Below are 20,169 nucleotides of genomic sequence, written 5' to 3'. Positions count from 1 at the left end.
GCTAAATTATGACCAGTACAGCACTGAAACAATTAAAAAAAATAAACAAACCAACAAAGGAGTCTGTGCTGGTTTGAACATCCATGGGAATTAGAAGAGGTGTGAAACAGCTTGAGAAGACAAAGCAGTTTAATTCTGAATTTGGCCCCATAATTTTCCCCTTCACAAAACACCACTTTATCCATTTTAATAGCAACAGACATTTAAAAAAATCATGAAACAGCATCATCTGACATCGCTCTCTCTGTTATATTTATCAGCACAAGGCGCCACACACGCTGGGCTAGCTGACTTCATCTATTTAGAAGTTTGCTAGTTCTTTTCCAGAGGTGGGGGACTAAACCTCTCCTCAGAGTGGGTTGCACTGAAAGATAAATTAAATAGCCAGCTGAAGTCTTATCCAAATGCCAAACCCCAGGTACCCGAATGAATTGTTTGCACTTCACTGCAAAATAAATATCAATCTAAGCTCAGAAGATGGTAACTTCTTCACAAACATGAGGAATGGAAGCTCTGCTGGATGCCAAAAAAAGGTGACTTGAGTTAAACGGTAAAGCCTGTCTTCCAAACCGTGAACAGGTACGTGATAACATGTCTCAAGGAACTAGCAGTGAGTACAGCAGTTATTTCTGCCTCAAATGTAACCCGGGTTAGTAGTTAAAGAAAGATGAGAACAGCCACTGACTTCATGAAGAAAGTGGTGTGTGGCTTTGGTGGCAGCATTATTATGCAGAGACAGGGCAAAAAGGGCAAGAGCTGCTGAACATGGAGACTGAGTTACCCTCCACCTTAAGGTTAAGCACATTAGTGGGTGCCAAGGAAGCTACTTCTGCTGCCGCTCCCTGTAGTTCATCTGTTCTGTGAACAAATAACCTGCTCGCTTTGCTGAGGCTATCAATCTCACACCTAGCAGGGGACATTGGATGTGATTTTCACTCACACACACAAATGGCTATACATCACACCATCCAAACGAAAAAAAAAGGTCTCGTCAGATTACTGGAGAGGACTCTTGTGGAGAGCAGAATTAATGCTGCTGACTTGTTGTACCAACTAAGGCACAAAGATCCTGAAAAGAACTATCCTTCCTTGAGGAGAGAAACCTTCACTGATCTACAGGGACAGCCTCCTCATGCAAGTGTGTGCCAAGGATGGGCGGGTAAACTCATCAACATGTCACATAAATGCAAGCAATTTGGATGTTTTCACTTCTGTTTCCTTCTATTTGTACTTTAGAACCTTCTTTGCCTAATGAGACGAGGGAGTCAATAGGCAAAGGGCAAGATCTGCTTAGCCGGTGAAATTCATCTTTGTGCAGAGGCTCCCACAAAAATCATCACGTAAATTGCCAGACTTGCTTTTAGGGGAATTTGGGCTGAAGCTGTAGTTCCTGCTGCTTGGACACCCAGAGCTCTGCAATGGATTTTCCCACACATCTTTAGGGTACTGGAATAAAACAGGGTCACACAGCCCCACTCTTCAAGGATTTGCAGGTAAATAAAGCAAATCACTCCTCCTTCACTGTCCTGTATGGAGATTTTTCTCCTAATTCCTCTCACAGACAAAACCAGCTGGGTTGGCTTCCTTTGGATTTAGCTATCCTAGCTATGCAGTGTTCTCCCATTCAATAGAACATACCAAGTATTAATGACTTTCCTGTTTTTGCTTGAGAAGGAATATGTCCCTGAAAGCCAACTGTACACACTCAAGCATTCATGACGTAGAAATTTCCTACTAGATATGTTTATAACCTGCATATGGATTCCTCAAATAATAAACAGACGCTGTGTTATATTTGAGCAGGCATATATTTTAACATCAAGGAAGTAAAATTTCCCATTATTCCTTCCTTGATAGCATTTTAATTCATCTTAATCTTATTGACTTCCCACGTTATCTCATCTTCATAATTCTCCTTTCTGCTTCTAAGCAAAACTCACGCTGAGTGTAGTACGCACAGAGCCCAGTGGTGGTGATGCCAGGGAAACCTGGCTGACATCTCCTTTACGGAGTGAGACCAGAATTAATTCCTGGCATTTTTTATAACTGAGAAAAAAAAATAGACAAAATTGTAGTGTGCTATGATCAGAGCACTGCCACGTTAACATCATGTGTCTGCTGGGGTGGTGCTGGAGTACAGGCACAGAGAGCGCATTAGCAAATTGCTTTGGAACAGTAATAAACATAATAAATTGTGTTCCAAGAAACTATTCTACAAAGCATTTGGGGAGAGGCTGGATTTATGAAGTAAGAACTAAAGGAAAAGTAAAACTGTAGGACTGGCAGTGCTGTTTGTTATGCCCAGGACAGACTCTCTTTGGAAGGTCAATTATCATGAGCTTCTGCAGAAAGTTTCATAGAATCATAGAACCCGTGCCAGTGCCTCACCACCCTCATGGCGAAGAAATTCTTCCTAATATCTAGTTTAATCATCCTCATATCTAGTCTAATCTTCCTAATCTCTAGTCTAAGTAGTCTAAAATAATGTCTATTCCTCCTTCACCTGAGGAATACTTTAAAACACAATTGCTCCGGCTTCACATGCGAGTGGGACAGGGAGAGGGCAGAATTAGGATTAATAATTTCTTCCTTTACAGCACAGACATAGGCACCAGCAGGACTTGGGGAAGTTGCAAGTGGGAGATTATACCGGGGGACAAATGTTGGAAGCACGCTTTTTTTTTTCCTATGTCAGAGATGGGCCTAAAACTCTCGTCGACCCTAATTTGATGAGACTAACCCTGACTACCCTGGAGTTGCATTGTGACTTCAAAAAGCGGCTGCGGCTCCTTTAAGGCCGCGGGCATCCCGCCTCCTCATCGACTCGTCAGGCCTGGCGCCCGCCCCGCTCGGCGCGCGGCACTGGGGACTGCGCCGCGCTCGCGCCGTTGCTATGTACCGGCTGCTCCGGCCGCCGGTCCCGCTCGCCGCCGCCTTTGCCGCCGCCCCCCGCCTCGCCCGGGCTGGCGTCGCCCCGCCGCCGCCCCTCGGAGCGCTGCGATGGGCCGCCGGCACCTCCGCCAAGGTGGGGGAGGGAGGGAGCTCGGTGGGGAGCGGCTGCGTTCGGTGCAGCGCGGGGAGGACGGGGATGTGCTGTGGATCCCGAGCACAGCTGTGGGAGCGGCCCTGAGGAGAGGGGGTTGGGGTGGGGGGGGGAGAAGCTCGGCGTCAGCTGACGCGTTCACTCGCAGCCCGGAAAATAACCGTGTCCTGGGCTGAAGCCAAAAAAGCGCAACCAGCGTGATGAGGGAGGGGATGCTGCCCCTCGGCTCCGCTCTGCTGAGACCCCGCCTGGAGCCCTGCGTTCGGTTCTGGCGGCCTCAGCACGGGAAAGATATGGATCTGTTGGAGTGAGTCCAGAGGAGGCCCCAGAGATGGTCCGAGGGCTGGAGCAGCTCTGCTATGAGAACAGGCTGAGAGAGTTGGGGTTGTTCAGCCCGGAGAAGAGGAGGCTCCGGAGAGACCTTAGAGCAGCTTCCAGTACTGAAGGGGGCTACAAGAAAGCTGGGGAGGGACTTTTTATCAGGGAATACAGGAATAGGATGAGGGGGTAGAGTTTTAAGCTGGAAGAGGATAGTTGTAGGTTAGATATCAGGAAGAAATTTTTGACTGTGAGGATGGAAAGGCACCGGCACAGGTTGCCCAGAGAAGCGTTGGATGCCTCATCCCTGGAGGTGTTTGAGGCCAGGTTGGATCAGGCTTTGAGCAGCCTGATCTGGTGAAAGGTATCCCTGCCCAAGTTAGGGCATTGGAACTGGATGATCTTTAAGGCCCCTTCCAACCCAGCCCATTCCATGGTTCATGGCTTTCATTAAAGCACAAGTTGCACTGGTCTGGATGTGTTTTCCAGCTTTTGGGGATGTTTTCAAGACTAGGGGTTCAGGTGGCCTGGACCCACCCCAGTGGTTTGTGTTTTCCCTGGGGGCTGCGGGGTTTGAGCATTTAAGTGAGTCATGGAGAATAAAAAAAGACACCAAGAAGCCCCGGTGTCCCTGGTAAAGGTGGTGAAGGAGTGTTCTCAACTTGCTGTAGGTTTCAGCCCATGGCAGGCTGATAGGGTGCGGGCAGGGAGGGAGAATTTTATTTGCTTCTCTCTCACCAGCTGAGAGAAAATAAGAGCATGCACCCTGCTAATGATGTGTTTCACCTTGCTTTTGACATTTGGCTCATTTTTTTCAGGAAGGGAAGGAGAAATTTCATTTATTTGTACTATTCATTGTTTTGTTTATAGATTTGAATCGATTTGGGGAGGAAAGCAAAGGAAGATCTTGCATGTAACTGGTTTTTACTCTGCAGTAGACTATTAAATCATGTTTATGCTTTGCATCTGCTTGTGCCAAGAATGTGAACGTGAGCTTTCCATACAAAGCCTCATTTACAGTTAAATTTCTACAGCTTAATTTTCAGGTTAATTTCTGTAAGCTCATTACAAAGCATAACATGATGTTTCAGATTTGTTTTCGTGCCTTAGTTCATCCAGAAGCCAGATCTTTGCCCAAATGATGTGATTAAGATTTGCTTTCTAGCAGAAACGTTATAGCAGAATTATATGGAAAATACTTAGCTTTCTGTGTTAAGCTCTACATTATTCAGGTCATGACCGTGCTGGGTAGTCCAAATAATGTCACTTGAAGTGGTACTTTTTGAACATCTTGCTTCAATAAGATTCAGAATTTATCTGACATGTGAGCCTGAGAGCATGAGCTTATTGAAGTATGCTTGGATGATGAGAACAAGCTATTTTTCAGTTCTTGTCATCCATCTTGCAAGCGTGGCTGTAAGACTCGGAATTCCTCTGAGGCTTATGTGTCTTTGTAGATTGTCAGCTCTCATTTTCATGGCAGCTGTCTGAAGAAAATTTTCATGTTTGGCTCCTTAAGTAGATGATGATCATTTTTGTTCAGATGAAAAGTTCACTATAAGCTATTAAATCTTAAAATACCATTCAAACCACACTTGGCTTTATTCACACTGTTGAATAAGTGTGTATTCTTGACTAAGCATGTGATGATGATCGAATTGTTAGGACAGCTTTTGGCAGAAAGTATTATGAGAGTATTTTGTTCAGTTTATTCAATGAGTTTCATTCAATAACTCAGTATTGAAATGTTACAGACTGGGGATTAAAGCAGCATTCTTTCTTCCCACCGTCTCTTTCCTATAATAAAACTGAAGAGTAGGAGAATGGGTTCTGAAACATGAAGTAGCAGCCATGTATGGAATCTAATTACTGTAGTGGCTGAAAGCAATAACATTCTCTAACTATGAATCCATTGATTTGCTTAATGAGCTTGTTTAAAAATATATATATATACTTGAACATTTTTTCCTCATTTACCTTCTAGTATTAAAACTGCTTGGTTTAGGCAATAAAGGATTTCATTTTCTACTGCACATTTTTCTTTCTTAATCAAGTTTCAGTTTTTGTTCAAATATTGCTTTGGCTCCTGAGCAAAAAAAAAAAAAAAATCTAACATTGTCCAATACATTTGAAAATTTTAAAAATACAAGAATCAGAATAAGTGGAGCTACACAGTTCGTTTTTATGGATCAGCATGATTTCCTGTCACAATGAAATACAAAGTAACACAAATTATGATTACAAAAAAAAGAGGAAAACAGCAGCAAACAGTTTAGGAGGGGTTTTGAGCAGTGCTGTGGTTGGTGTGGTTAGAATCACTGATTAAAACGAGTTCATCCTACCATGAGCATGGTAAGAGGAGCCTGTCTTGTATCCTAATTTACAATCACATGAAGTCCAAGAATTAATCAAAGGGTATTTTTTGTCTAATTTGTGTGCCTTGAAACTGCTCTTCAGTAGGACACAGCAATGCTGGGCACGCAGTAGCTGCACCTGCCTTGTGGGCAGAAGTGGCCTTTAGTGTGTCTGTCATATTGTCACAACTGCTGCTGAATTCAGCTGAAAAGAAAGGAGTCTTCTAATCTTTCCTGACAACTGCTCACTAATTAGAGAAAAATCCTCATGTCTCTGCAGAAACGTTCTCTTTATCCAGTTAGTATTTCTTCTGTGGCAAGTATGAGGAGGTATCCAAGGGCTGCCTTAGTACTAGCAGTGCATATGCCCTTCTTTGCCTCCATTGCACTATCGGATTGCTTTGGGGTGTATTTTAGTATGAAATTCTCTACTTCAAATTTACCCAGATAAAATGCTGACAATAAACTCTACTATGACAAACATTTTCAGTGAAATTAAGTTATTTACACCAGCACTGGCATGTCTGTGTACCTGTTGTTTACACCATGGCAACAGTATTGCTAATTGCTGTCAGCAGTGGCAGTTCTCTAGTTCTTTTTTTTCAGCTGATCCACAGAGGGTGGTTTATAGAAACTTAAATGTTGGACCTCTTCTATCAGTAAGCTGTTAGCAAGCCAGCATCAGTGTGGTATCACTGCCATCAGCTGCTTCACCCCTGAACAAAACACTATGTTAGAAGAATTCACTGTATAAAGCAAAAGTGGGTATAAGCAAAGATCTCTTTGGCACCTCGGTCTCATCTCTCAAGCTGCTGTGTGGGTGTGACTTGGCACACATCTGAATCAAATGGGAGACTGGACTATAATAACTCCCCTTAATTATGAAACTTGCATTGTGTAAGAACTTGCACTGAGCTCAGTGCATCCCTTTTATATGAATAGCTGGGACAAGGGAGTTTGCATGGGCTGTATGCAAGCCACTTCTTTCATTATTTGAGATTGGCTCAGCTGACTGGAGTATGACATTGTGCTTAATGCTAATAAATACTTCTAATTGTTTTCTCCTTAGGATGCAGGTGGACCCCCCAAGAAGGCAGCCGTGGATCCCAGTGGTGAAAACAAGAAACTCAACAAATCCCAGCAACTGAAACAAGTTTTTAAAGAATATGGTGCTGTAGGCGTTTCATTCCATGTTGGAATTTCATTAGTATCTCTAGGAATCTTCTATCTGGCTGTGTCAAGGTGAGATTTGTACAGTTGTCTGTAACCTCTAGGTAATGGTTTAGCCAAGAAAAATGTCTTACCATTCTACTTATTTATGGAAGGAGATGTAGTCTATGCCTCTGATCTATACACAAGTAATCTTCTGAATTTTGAGTATAAATGGATCCACAAAGGGATCTAATCTCCCATCAGGCATGAGAGAAGGTAGGTGTACAGTCTTTTTGCATAGGTTCACAGTCCACAGTGGGCAAACAGCAGAGTAGAGACTGCACCAGAATAACTCACCAGATGAGAGAATTCATTTTTTTCTGCAGAGATATCTCTGCTCTCAAACAGTACTATGGTCAGTAAAGATAGAGCCTTACAGAAGTGCTGGAGCTTAGAGATAAACTTATTTTTCTGTGTGTTGAACTCAGCTTTTGCAGGTGAAACTACAGAAGGCAACAGCTGCTAAAACAGGATTAGATTTAAAAAAGAAAATACTAGGTAACCATGTAGGAGACCGGTTGGAAATTGTGTAGGAGACCTCTGGTGGGAATGCATCAGTTACCTCATGCTCAAAAGGCATATCTGTATTTCAGCTGAGGAAATAAACACACACATTGTTTCTCAAAACATTCCCTGCTGCTTACTCTTGACTTCAGTGGGAATGCTTGATTTCTCTCATTTACTACATCATGGCACAAGGTGACAGTGAAAACTTTTTCCTTCGGGTATGATTAAATTCCCAGTTACAAGATGCTGTACTGGCAAGTGAAGGGGGAAAAGTGACTGTAACAGCTTCTTTTGGAAAATTACTCTGAACATGGGAACGTTGAAGAAAGCTGCTATGTCTATATAGAATTAAAATATTAATGGATTTGGTGGATAATGCTTATTTGAGATCCATATTACTTCCTTTGCTTTCTAGATTTTAGGTGAGATAGGTACTTGTCATTTTAACAACTTTGTACTCCTCTGTTAGAACGCTAAGACTAACAACAGGTACCTTCTTTGATTTGGGTTGATCTATGTATATGTAATAAATTTCATCAAGACACAGAATAGACTTTATTGTAAATTTTGTGAAGATGAATTTACCAATTTACAAATTTCTAATTTTGAAAATTTAAAAGAGAGGAATCGATTATTTTATCAGAAGGTTGAGCATGGGACTGAGTAGTCTCCAAGCACATGCTGCAGCTATACAAACTTGTCAATTTAAGAAAAAAATTTGCATGTAAGAACATTGCCTGTGTTGTTGCTACGGAAGTAACTTGAGCTGTTACTGCTGAAATAATTCATTGTTTTTACTATTTAACAACGTCTAGATTTAAACATAAATTCCACAACTGGAAGCATCTCATGTTAAATTCCATGAAAAAATAGCACTTCTAATGTATAACCATTAGCTTGCAACCTTAAAATAAACTAAAAAAATCTTGTTTTCTTTTTCCTCAGTGGTGTGGATATGACTGCAGTTCTCTACAAACTTGGTTTCAGTGAATCAACGTTGCAATCTAAAATGGCTGCCGGTACAAGCACATTTGTGTTGGCATATGCTATTCACAAAGTGTTTGCTCCAGTACGAATTAGCATTACTATAGTTTCTGTGCCATTTATTGTCCGATACTGTCGGAAGATTGGTTTCTTTAAACCTCCTGCCTCAAATCCATGATGATTTCTTATTGGTTTTTACTTTGTCTTCTAAATGCTCTGTGTCCATGTAGCTTTCCATATAGCTAAATTTCTTTAAAAGACTTATTTGGATTCATGTTAATGCTGACCTCCTCTTGTATTTCTTACGTGCTCTTTCAGGTAAGCACTGTAAAAAGTGGTGTCCTTATCTTCATTCCCTTTTGCCACCACTTCCTTAGAAAAAACTGTTAAAAGGGTATCTGGTTTCCACTGCAAGTGGCAATATAAATGCTTGACAGGGAGGAGTCTCTTTAAAACACACAGTTCTGGGTTTTTATAATCTCACTTTTGGGGCCTTAATTTTTTCCTTGTCAAAAGTGGCAGCATTAGTTTATTACCATGCAGTTAGGAGTGAGGTTCTCTTCCTCTTATTCTGTGGAATGAACAGTATCCTACTATACGAATTGTTCTTTTGCTAAGTGTATATAGTAGAATCTAAGGTGACAGGTGGGCATTTCTTTAGTTACAAAAGACATATTATAACCCCAGTTTTGCAATACAACACACATGCTAAACTAACTTGAGTGGGAGTACCCATGTTTTTGGTTATTGCACAGTGGTAATTGTTTGACCCAGACTATGATGGGTCAAACAGTGATGCACTGTTCTGAAACTACAGCTCCTCTGTGGTGCTTCCATGTTTCAAGATTTCATTGTTTGAAAATGTGCTTTATTTTTAGGCTAGGAACTGGCCCTTCTGAAGCCCTTTTTTAATTTTTTGTTTTCAATGACTGCACACTCAGAAGGAATCCTGAGTCTACTGAAATCAATGTAACCAGAATTACCTCCTATGTGAACATATTCCAAAGATCATCAAGTCAGCAGCAAGGTACCCATGTGGCTTTAATGTACTGAGATCTGGCTTTGTACTGGAGACACTTTTTTTTTTTTTTAATCTGGAAACTAATCCAAGCAACTTTCTGCTCCTGCAGATGAAATTCCCACCTCCATCTGAAGTCCAGACATTACAATTCATAGCTTCTCAAGAGCAATTCTTGTGCTGTTGTCTGACAGACTGTTGAATGTACCAATTAGAGGTGCTTTTCCTTTCCTGATTTGGACACTATTCTTATTAGAATGTAGTTGCTTATGTTTACATACCACCTTTCAGTTAACTTAAAGACTGGATTGCCAAAACTAGGCAGTCAGTGTAACATTCCATGGTAAACTTAGGACTGGGCTTGTATGAGATGCTCAAGCCAGACCTGTCAGTCTTTTGGACCCGTTCCTCCTTCCAGGTCTAGTTGGTTTACTTTGTCTCTTTCTGGGTTTGTGCTTACTCTTGCCGCAAGATGGCTCAGACAGGTTCTGATCAAAGTAAAATAGTAGGAAACTAGACAATCAAAGTAAACTTATGTAGTGAATTGAAAGGAAGGAATCATGGTCAGGATGAGATTTGGCTGAGGAACGGAAAGAGGAGCAACTAATTTCTTTTTTTTGTCATCAATGTATTAACTCCATTCATCCATAAGATTAAATTGCACTCTAACTCTTTCCCATTCCTGAAGTCCAACCCATAGGCTGCTACCACTTGGTTAATCAGCGATTTTCTCCCAGACAGGAAAAACTGGAAGAGATGCAGTTTACTTTCTCTGCCCTGTGGCAGCAAGCTGGTACTACAGACAGCCACCTGAAACAAACAAACATTTTTGGCAAGGGCTTGGTCAGAGATAAGCTGTGCTGTTAGCCCAAATGAGGGTTCAGCATCTTAAGATGAAAAAGAGTTGCAGCAGTGAGCATGCTAGAGCCTTGATGTACAATACAAACATAGCATGTATGTAACGATACACAACATAGGATGCGATTTTGAGCAGTGTTTAACTTGGGAACAGAACATACTTAAGAGTCCAGGCATTGCAGCATGTCTGCTTCCATGAGACCTCTAAGCTTTGCCACTAATAGAGCTTGTCATGCACAGCTGCTTAGCTTATCACATGGCAAGCCAATGCTCTGCTGCTTCACATATCCACCCTGCTGGTGAGTTCATTTTGACTAACTGCTTATTAAAAATTGACTGGATTTTTTTCCTATTTCAAGCCCATTTTGCAGTGTGGCTGCCAAAACTAGCAGCCCATCCAGGGCACTAGCTTCAAGTTGGCAATCAGGATATTATAAAATTAAGTCTTACTTGGGCTTTTCTTTCTTTCCGTGTTCACAGAAGCCTTTTAGGGTTTTTTACTATATGCCTTCTCTCTTTATATCAGTTTAGGGCAATGTTCTGCTACCAAGGATAACAAAATTCCAGAATAATCACAAGGCATCTTTGTTTTCTTCATTTAATCAGTCATTTCTGATAACTATGTTTTCTCCTAAAGCTGCTAGGAAAGGAATATTCAAAGCTTTTCCTTTCTCAAAACATTAAAAAACAAACATTCTGTAAAGGAGGAATTGTTTAAGACAAATGCACCTATGAGTCACCAGCACTAACTACAGAGACTTTCTTGCAGGAAAGAGCTTCATTTAAATTATGACGAGAATTTAGATTACCTATTAAAAAGAAATATGGTTGTATAAACTACTGGCAATTTGTTCAGATGAAGTTTTTTTGCAAAGTATATTTTAAAGTAACTTGAGAATGTATTTTGAATTCTAGAATCCTTGCTTGTAAAAGGATGGGGTTTTGAAATGTTTTGTAAAATAGTGAAGATGACCTTAGTCTTATAATGAAAATACAATAAATTGTTTTATCTTAATTTGCTTGAAGTGTTTTACTGGAAAATAGTCAGCTCACATGTTTTGATGGCAAAAGGCCTGACCCTTGATACCTTTTGGGAATAAAGTCTTACAACAGATGTTAACGTTAGTTCCTCTTAATATCCTCTTTGATAACAATGTTCTCCAGGCCTTTCTTAGAAGCGCTGTCAGAGCATGTTGTCTTTGAATAAGCTGCAGTAAAAGACAAAAAGCAGCAGCAGTCCCAGATTTCAGTAATCACAGAAAACTCACAAGGCAGGGAGCAACACACTTGTACTTACCTTGTAACCCTGTGATGTAATTGTAGAATAAAGCAACCGCACCAACTTTGTGGTACCAGCAGTTTGACCAAGAACTTTATGCCAGCTTCCTTTCTGACAGAGATGGAAAATAAACTTATTTTATGATTAGAAAAGAGGAGTCACGCTGTACTGATGGTAAAGACAAGCGGTTAGAAGACAGCCAGAAGCGATAAACAAAGCACCTTACCATGCTGGTGGCAGTACATAACAAAGACTTTATTTAAAAAGTTGAGTGCTCACTTAAGACAAAATAAAAACAAATAACACATCATTTTTAGGACACTTAAAAGAAACGCATTCACCTCTTTCAGATTACACCACAGGTACGATACCTTTAGCCACCGAGTAAGTCGGGAGGCAGGTATCTCCAGGATATTGCACTGTTCAATAAGCTAGAACTTCCTCTTTGTTGGAACAATGAGCCATTACCAGGACAGACCACATCATAAGAGCCCTGAACAGCTTAATACTTACATCAACAAACCCGGCCCACATGTAACTGGATTTCAAGTGTATTAGGTATTCCACAACCTGTCACTAATAGTGTAACTGCAATGTAAAATTAAGACAATGGCCAACCAAGGATTCATATTCCAATTGCCACTGGATTCCAAGACCTGCTTTTCCTATTGTAAGCATTACAGTAGTCACAGTACAAGACTCCTCTTGTTGATCCCATGAGGTTATCCCTGCTAAGACTGTGTTCTGGATGGGGCAGCAACATCACTCGTTCTGCTGGTGAGTGTCTTTGTAGAGTTTGCTGTAATCCAAGGATGAAGTAGTACATCCTTCAGGGGCAGTCGATGGAATGGGTTATGTTTCAGAAGCTTTGAAATTAAATCCCTTGCACCTTCTGTTACAAATGGAGGAAACCTGAATTCAACCTAAGGAAAGGGAAAGATACTGAGGATGATGCAAAAATTCAGCGATAACCAGAGAGGCAGAGCTCTACCCTCCAAAGTAGGTCTAGAAAAGATAGATGTGTCAGCCTTATGGGCTACGCACCTTATGCCTATTAAGATGAGATTAATTTAATCATAATGCTGAAGCAAACAAGGTTCCCAATGCTTGTAGAAGTTAAGTTATTGTCTTTTCCAACATACTTAGAACAAGATTACTTTGCTGGAACCTTTCTAGGATAAGAAACAGGAAAGGTTGAGCTCAGATATTTTTAATAATACCTTTAAAGTATTATATTTATAAATTTGAAAAGGAAATATGTGATTAACTGCTTTATAAAAGAGGTAGTTCAGATACGGGCAGAAACAGGGTACAGCCAAGGAAGTCAGGCAAAGTATCTTAAGGTCTTACATGACTGAAAACAGTTTTAGGGATCTAGTTCTATGCATATCATTATGTCTTGTCACAGTTCTAGTTATAATATGTGCCCTTTTTCCAGATGACCATTTGTTAAGTCTCAGTAAGATAACATAACTGAAAGGCAGCATGATTCAGGTCCAAATAAGCATTGGCACATACCCTGGAAATGGCTCTGTAGGTTTCCTGATAGGTTTCCGCTTCAAAAGGTGGTTTCCCTACAAGGAATTCATAGCATAGAACTCCCAGGCTCCAAATATCCACCTTTTCATCATGTGTTCTTCCCTCTATCATTTCAGGAGGCAGGTAGTCAAGTGTCCCACAGAGAGTTGTTCTCCTGAAGAAGAGCAAGTTAATCATTTAACAGTTATGGCAATTATAGGATCCGCTTCAAAAGCCAGAGAGAAACTAGTGCTGGCAGTCAGTGCAGTCTAACCTGGATAAGCTCAGCACCACCAGAATACCTGACAACAAAGTTGCAGCAGTGAATTTTCTACTTTTGCTTTAAAGTGTCTCAGTCTTATCCTTCCTTTTTTCATCCCCCTACTAGATTAAATACAGTTTTCCTTCATAAAGTGCAATTCAGATTAAATTGAGGAAACATCTAAGAATATTGCTAATGTGATATTTGAACACAACTGCTGGTCTGTCATATCAGGGACCCCTATAGCCCCACAAGACTACACCAGCCTTCTCCACTTCAGGTTCAGCAAGTTTTGAACTAGCCAAGTTGAAAAAAACAGGATAACAATGCTCCCTCTGCGCTACACCAGTTGACTATTAAGACCTTTGCTGTAGTGGTTCAGTTCTTAAATGACTTTCCCCAATATTTTAGGAAGTTCATTTACCGCCATTCCATATAGTGGACAATAATGCTAACATTGTCACTACAGAAGTATTTCACTGCATAAGATATATACTACATTCTTACCTAGAAGATGGAGCATGCACAGACCATCCAAAGTCAGCAATTTTTAATTCTCCATTTGAGCTAAGCAGCAAGTTCTCTGGCTTGACATCTCGGTGAATCACATTCTTTGAATGACAGTACAAAAGGGCATCTGCTAGTTCTGTGATGTACTGCATTTAGAAAGGAAACAAACCTTTGAAGTATTAAGACATCACTCTAGCTACAGTATAGCCTTTTCTAGACATAATTAGAGTTAGAGAAATTACTCGTTAATCCCTTGGAGTCTGGCAATACAGGCTCTGCCTGAAGTTACCGAGCACTTCCAATACCAAGCGATGCTGAACGTAGTTATATTAGTGCTTTACAGTAATTTGTCTTCCCAATTTCTCCCTTGTTACAAGTGCACAAGCAAGCTAGCATCTAAGGAATCTTAATTTCAAACAGAACTTTATCTGAAGAGCTAGCTTTATGCTGCAAATATCCCAGATATGAAAACCAAATAGCATAAGAAGCTAGAACAACCTACAGTAGCAGTTCTTTGCTCGTCAAACTTGCCAAGCTTCTGAAGTTCTTTGTAGACTTCTCCACGAGGTGCATACTCTAGGATAAGGTAGACCCTTGCAACATCATGGAAGTAGCCATATAATCGGAGAATGTTGGGGTGCCTGCAAAAATATTTAAATATCCTTGTAAACAAGGCATTTGTCTATACAACTTTAATTTCCCCTTCCTGCCTCCCTCATTCAAGGCAAGCAAGAAACTTCATCATCCAGGTGTTCCTTTAGCTCACTACATATCCATTAATAAAACCTCTAGCAGATAGGCAGTGTTTTCAAAGCAGCAGTTTAGACTCCCTACTAGGAAGCAGCTAGCCAAGAGTTTGGCCAATTCCTGTCTTCTTGAACATACCATTCTACAGCAACTCAAAGAGTAGTTTACCGTTGAAGGTACAAATTCCTATGGATTTTGGAATTTAAGCCTACTGTGAAAACCAGTTTCTGCAGCCAGTTTGGCCTTCGTTCCAGGAAGCAGAATAACAGAAACAAGCTCAAACTCTTGAGAAACTGCTGTTACCCACATAAATCCAAGCAGTGGACAAGGGCAGGGGTTTGTAAGAGGAAAATTTGTTACCAGGGCTTACTTCATTGCAATGTAGAAAAATGTAAATCTTAGTGCAGAAAGGCAAGAATCCTAACTAGCAATTTCAAGGTGTCACGTTTAAAAAGCAGCTTCTCTTTCCTTCAAGAGATGTTATCATTAGCAAGGTTACTATGTTTACTTAAATGAAGACAAAGCAAGGAATGTAATTGGTCACTAAAGTTATTACCTAAGATGAGACTGTATTTCAACTTCTCTTCGTAGCTGATGTTCTACACCAGCTTCCTCAAGTTGTGTTTTAAAGAGCACTTTCAATGCAAGAATAAATTTACTCTGCTTTTCACGTGCCAAATACACATTTCCAAATTTTCCTTTCCCCAGAGGACGACCAATTTCAAAATCATCAAGGGTCCATTGCCTTCTGCAAGAGGAAAGAGAAAAGTTCCATAAGCTAGATTAGATACTTGTGAGGGCTTTGACTCCTAGGTTTACAGTCTGTGATGTTCCTGTTCAATAGACACAGCGGTCTGAACTAGATTTTAGTCTTTTAAGAGAACATCAAGAGGATAACATACACATCAAGACTGCTAAAGTCCTGAAAGCTAGCTTCTAAAAGTTTATGCACAGAGATACTAACAACCACACTAGTACAAAAATCAAAACTCCGTACACCACACCAGGCTCATTTCAATATGCTGAATACAGATGTATTACTAGCACGCATCAGAAACATTTAAGGCAGCCGTACTACAAATCTAACTTCATCATTAGTTAGAATCCAGCCTCTTGCACATGTGAAGGAGGCTTTGTTTTCAGAGCAATGGCTATCTGCATTCTCTCAAAGGAAGAGCTATTACACATTTAGCCAGAAGTTCTTTAAGTCACAGCAAGTCCTTGTTCCTGGGAATTATCAGGTCAAAGTAAGATTTCTTAGACTTTCACATTGTCTTTGAAGTGTGGCACAACTGGTCTCACCAACCAAGAGGTAGCCTTCAGCTAAGATGCAACCTAGTTGCAGCCTGAAGTCCTAGAAGTCAAAAATTACACTAATCCAAGAGGACTCAGCTGGAACAATTTATGCATAAAACTTACTTTTTAGTCTCTTCATTTTTCTTTGTAGCCTCTTCATTTTTCTTTTTAGCCGTCTCTTCATTTTTCTGTTTAGAGGAACTTTCTGGTTCAGAATTTTTTGCTATGTATAGAGAAGTAGATCAGCTTTATACCTCAGACCCATAAAGACAATACAAAAATTCCTATGGAAGCAAATCTAACCTCTGTGCAGTAACTGAAACAGTTCTTAGAATACATTCAAGGACATTTTAAACAACCCAACTTAACTTAACATTGGCAAAGCACCTTAGCATTTATCAGTGCTGCCAAAATGTAACTTTAAAAGCTTCTCCTTAAAAAAAATACAGCATTCTTGTGTATAAGAGATTAACACAAACAGTAGAAAACTGATGTACAAGTGCCAATTACATGAACTCAGAGCTGACTAGTGAGCATGTGGAAATTTTCAGACACCCATATTGGCTCTAAATGGGCAATTCTGGCAACAATGATACCACAGTAATGTCTAAGATAAAGCAAGCACTGCTGCTCCATTTCAGGGCACAACCAAGTACTCCTCTACAGGACTGTTCCGTATCAACATCAGCTTTAGGTTACTGCACTGTGCTTCATAGAGCAGAAGTATCCCATATGTCACAACCGTATAAATACATGTACATCATCTTCAGAATTACCAGGTACTGGAGCCTGTTGAGGTTTTTCGTTGCTCTTGCCTTGAGCCCTAGCATTGGCTTGGATTAGAAATACTGGTCGGGGCCGCTGTGTTGTCTGGTTATTAGACAGTTTTTGGTTTGACAGTACAGGTTTTTGCGATTGCACAGGAACTCGCTGGGCAAAGTTTGACTGACACAGAACATGTTGCGCTTGAACTCCACTGTTCTGTAACCGGCTGTGGGCAGAATGCTGAGACACAGGGACACGTTTCGGGCCATCCCCAATGGGATTAGCAACCTACAAAAAGAAAAGATGGTATATGAATTGTAGAATAGCATATTACAACCTTTATGACCCATTCAATAGAGCAGGAAAAAACTCTTAACCACAAACAGAAGATGTTAGGGTAGTCTGATCTTGAGTTTTATAAATAAAAACACTCTTAAATTTCTACATTTAGAAGTTACCAGTTTTCTACAGCAGCATTTTTATTTACTTTCTACACACATCTGAAGAACATCAGGCGAAGTACTATGACAGCAGATCCTTGCTATAAAAACATACACTGCAAGTCATTGCTTCCTTTACTGCTGTTCATCTTAAATCTTGCGCTGCAAGGGGAGCTCAGGAGAACAATACAAGTTTATTTAGCGAAGTTAAGCTATCTACTTTTGGTCTTCTGCTTCCAGTAAAGAAAGATGATTTAGACTTTTATTTAAGAAATTCTTCGTTGCTTTAGGATACCTTGCCTACACTTGAGCTCAAATGCTAATGATTAGCTTCTTACATTTTTGACCCTTTAGTGACAATCTATGCAGCAATTAGTACTTTTTCTATTCCCTTATTTATTATTCTGGTTCAACCCACTATAAATTATGTATTGAAAGCTTAGTTAAAAACAAGCTCGCTTCATGCTGTTCTGGAACTTCACCAGAACCTATTTGGTTTTAAGTTAAAATAGTAAGAAAGTGCCTGTGTTTTTACACAGAGAAAATATAATCAGGGTGACCTTGAACACAGCTGCACAGGCACACCAACACCAACGTTAACACAGCCCTTGTTTTTGCTTTTGGAAGCTGTACTGAATAAGCTGACTACACAGATTTGCTCTCTCTTTAAAGGATTTTGTACTTAAAAGATAAGGATTTCCCCATTGCAATATTAACAATTAAAAATTAAGCAGGGCCTGGGCACTGCTCTCTCCACGAGAAAGAAAACTTGTAGTTGTTTCCTGCAAAGGGAAAACATCGTTTCAAGGCAGTTTTCTCCTTTTTTACTATATAGTAAATAGTTTCTACAGACTGTTTGAAACCTGTAGCTCCCCACTATCAAGACAAACGCAGCCACCAACCAAACTAGTCATATAATGGTTTGGGTTGGAAGGAACCCTAATGATCATTCAGTTCCAGCCCCCTAACACGAGCAGGGACACCTCCAACTAGACCAGGCTGCTCAAAGCCCCATCCAGTTTGGCCTTAAACACCTCCAGGGATGGGGCAGCTAGGACTGCTCCGGGCAAGCTGTGCCGGAGCCTCACAGTCAAAAAATTTCTTCCAAATACATAATTTAGATTTCCCCTGAAAGTTCACTTACCTTTGTAGTGTGACTGGGGTGACCGGAACGGTTCTCCTTCATCCTATCCATGGTGCGTGGGGAGAACGGCTGCGCGCAGCTCGGCCTGCGGGCGAGACGGGGCAAAGAGGGCTCAGTTTCACACCACAACACGGGTCTCTTCTGCAAAACACATAGTCCTGCCTGCCTCCCTCCTCACACCGGAGGCCCCCAGGAGCGCGGCCCCACACCCCAACGCTGCCCGACCCTACTCCACTCACCCTCAGCTTCCGCTCCCTCCAGCCGCCGCGACTGTTTGGATTCAAACCGCCCTCCCTTAAATACCCTTTAAACCACCGCCTCTCCCCATTGGCTGCTCTCCCGCCACTCGCCCACGCCGATTGGTTCCTTTTCAAGCGTCCCGCATGCCGATTGGCTCTCCGCACGCCGCGCTCGTCGCGAGCCTCTGGGGCGCGTGCGCAACGGCGGCCTCGCTGCGTATCCAGAATAGCTCCGACCCGCCCGCCCCGAGGGCGGTGTTTGCGCTACCTGCGTATTTTACGTACCGTCTCTCTCCACCGCCCGGCCGCCTCTATACTCCAACTGCGTGGATCGCCGCCCCGCTTACACACTTTTCTCCGCAAAGTCTCTGCCTCGGCCGGGTCTTTCGCTACGCAAATCGCGTACGCCGAGACCACCCACCTGTGGCAACGCTACAACTACCGCCGCTTCCTCGCAGCCGCCCGGGCCTGGGGCCGCGCCGCCGCCGCGGAGGCAGGGCGCCGAGGTTCGTTCCACATCCCGCGAGGCACCGGCCTCTTCCTTCTCCTGCTCCGTACCCGCCGCCCCGGGCCGAGGAAGAGGCGGTGCTGCCACCTCGCGTGGGGCCGGGGGCCATTGTGTCCGGCCGCAAAGGTAGGAGCGGCGGGGGGGAGCTCGCGGCCTGTGGGAGCGGGAGGGAGGGCGGCGGGGTGAGGCAGGCCTCGGCCTCCTGCTCGCTGGGACCGCGGCCCCGGGCAGCGCTGCGCGTGCTGCGGGTCCTGAGGGCGAGGGGGCGCCGGCCTGCGGGCCCTTGTGTGGCGCCGACACTCGGCCTGCAGACCGGCCTGTGACACTGACTTCCAGCCCACAGACCGTCGTGTGGCACCGACGCCGGGCTCGCAGACCGTCGTGTGGCACTTACTTCCAGCCCACAGAGCTTCGTGGGCACCGACAACAGGCTCGCAGACCCTTGTGTGGCACCGACGCCGGGCTCACAGACCCTCGTGTGGCACTGACTTCCACCCAATAGACCTTCGTGGGCACTGACAACAGGCTCGCGGACCCTCCTGTGACACTAACTTCCAACCCACAGACCTTCGTAGGCACCAACAACAGGTTCGCAGAGCCTCGTGTGGCACCGACGCTGGGCTTGCAGACCCTAGTGTGGCACTGACATCCAACCCATAGACCTTCGTGGGCACCAACAACAGACTCGCAGACCCTCCTGTGACACTAATTTCCAACCTGTAGACCCTTGTAGGCACCAACAGACTCGCAGGCCCTAGTGTGACACCAACACCAGCCTGGAGACCCTTTTTGTGATACTGACACCTGGCCTGTGGACCCTCGCCTGACAACAGTGCCTGGCCTGCAGACCCTCGTGTGGCACCGACTCCCAGTCCACAGACCCTCGTGTGGCACCGACTCCCAGTCCGCAGACCCTCGTGTGGCACTGACACCCGGCCTGCAGACCCTCGTGTGGCACTGACTCCCAGCCCGCAGACCCTTGTGCGACACCAGCACTCGCTACAAGAAGCCCTCCTGTCACGGTGACCCACAGCTGCTTCCAAAGCCGCACGGGTCCTTGAGGAGTCGCTGAGCAGGACGACACTGTCAGCAGGCGGCCCGTGAGTGCAGTGTGTGGGTATCGGTGCGCAGGGAGCCCGGGGCTGCTGTGCCGCCACAGTCGCCGCC

At 42.9% G+C, this 20,169-nt stretch overlaps 3 protein-coding genes across 5 annotated transcripts; 2 read left to right on the top strand and 1 right to left on the bottom strand.

Moving 5' to 3' along the window:
• The first annotated feature begins 2,855 nt into the window (after positions 1 to 2,855).
• Positions 2,856 to 11,309, top strand: FAM210B (family with sequence similarity 210 member B). The gene is made up of 3 exons (XM_054081317.1): positions 2,856 to 3,025; positions 6,785 to 6,957; positions 8,380 to 11,309. Exons 1-3 carry the CDS (start codon positions 2,894 to 2,896, stop codon positions 8,594 to 8,596), a joined length of 522 nt encoding a protein of 173 aa, XP_053937292.1. The 5' UTR covers positions 2,856 to 2,893; the 3' UTR covers positions 8,597 to 11,309.
• AURKA (aurora kinase A) lies at positions 10,402 to 18,915 on the bottom strand. 2 transcript variants are annotated; one of them, XM_054081313.1, is made up of 9 exons: positions 18,780 to 18,915; positions 18,256 to 18,340; positions 16,683 to 16,959; positions 16,030 to 16,129; positions 15,167 to 15,358; positions 14,366 to 14,504; positions 13,861 to 14,009; positions 13,092 to 13,266; positions 10,402 to 12,496 (listed from the first exon to the last, which is right to left on the bottom strand). In XM_054081313.1, the coding sequence occupies exons 2-9, from the start codon at positions 18,304 to 18,306 to the stop codon at positions 12,305 to 12,307; spliced, it is 1,275 nt and encodes a 424-aa protein (XP_053937288.1). In that variant the 5' UTR covers positions 18,307 to 18,340; positions 18,780 to 18,915; the 3' UTR covers positions 10,402 to 12,304. The 2 variants fall into 2 exon arrangements, with proteins under 2 accessions (XP_053937288.1, XP_009557019.2); XM_009558724.2 differs by lacking the exon at positions 18,780 to 18,915 and having other exon boundaries at positions 18,256 to 18,458.
• LOC128853800 (uncharacterized) lies at positions 18,624 to 20,153 on the top strand. Of its 2 annotated transcripts, none has more exons than XM_054081314.1 (2): positions 18,624 to 19,128; positions 19,346 to 20,153. In XM_054081314.1, exons 1-2 carry the CDS (start codon positions 18,639 to 18,641, stop codon positions 19,519 to 19,521), a joined length of 666 nt encoding a protein of 221 aa, XP_053937289.1. In that variant the 5' UTR covers positions 18,624 to 18,638; the 3' UTR covers positions 19,522 to 20,153. The 2 variants fall into 2 exon arrangements, with proteins under 2 accessions (XP_053937289.1, XP_053937290.1); XM_054081315.1 differs by having other exon boundaries at positions 19,339 to 20,153.
• The last annotated feature ends 16 nt before the right edge of the window (positions 20,154 to 20,169 follow it).

This window comes from Cuculus canorus, chromosome 16 (assembly GCF_017976375.1).
Source record: "Cuculus canorus isolate bCucCan1 chromosome 16, bCucCan1.pri, whole genome shotgun sequence".
Lineage (NCBI taxonomy): Eukaryota > Metazoa > Chordata > Aves > Cuculiformes > Cuculidae > Cuculus > Cuculus canorus.
This window is presented reverse-complemented; position numbering and strand designations above follow the sequence as displayed.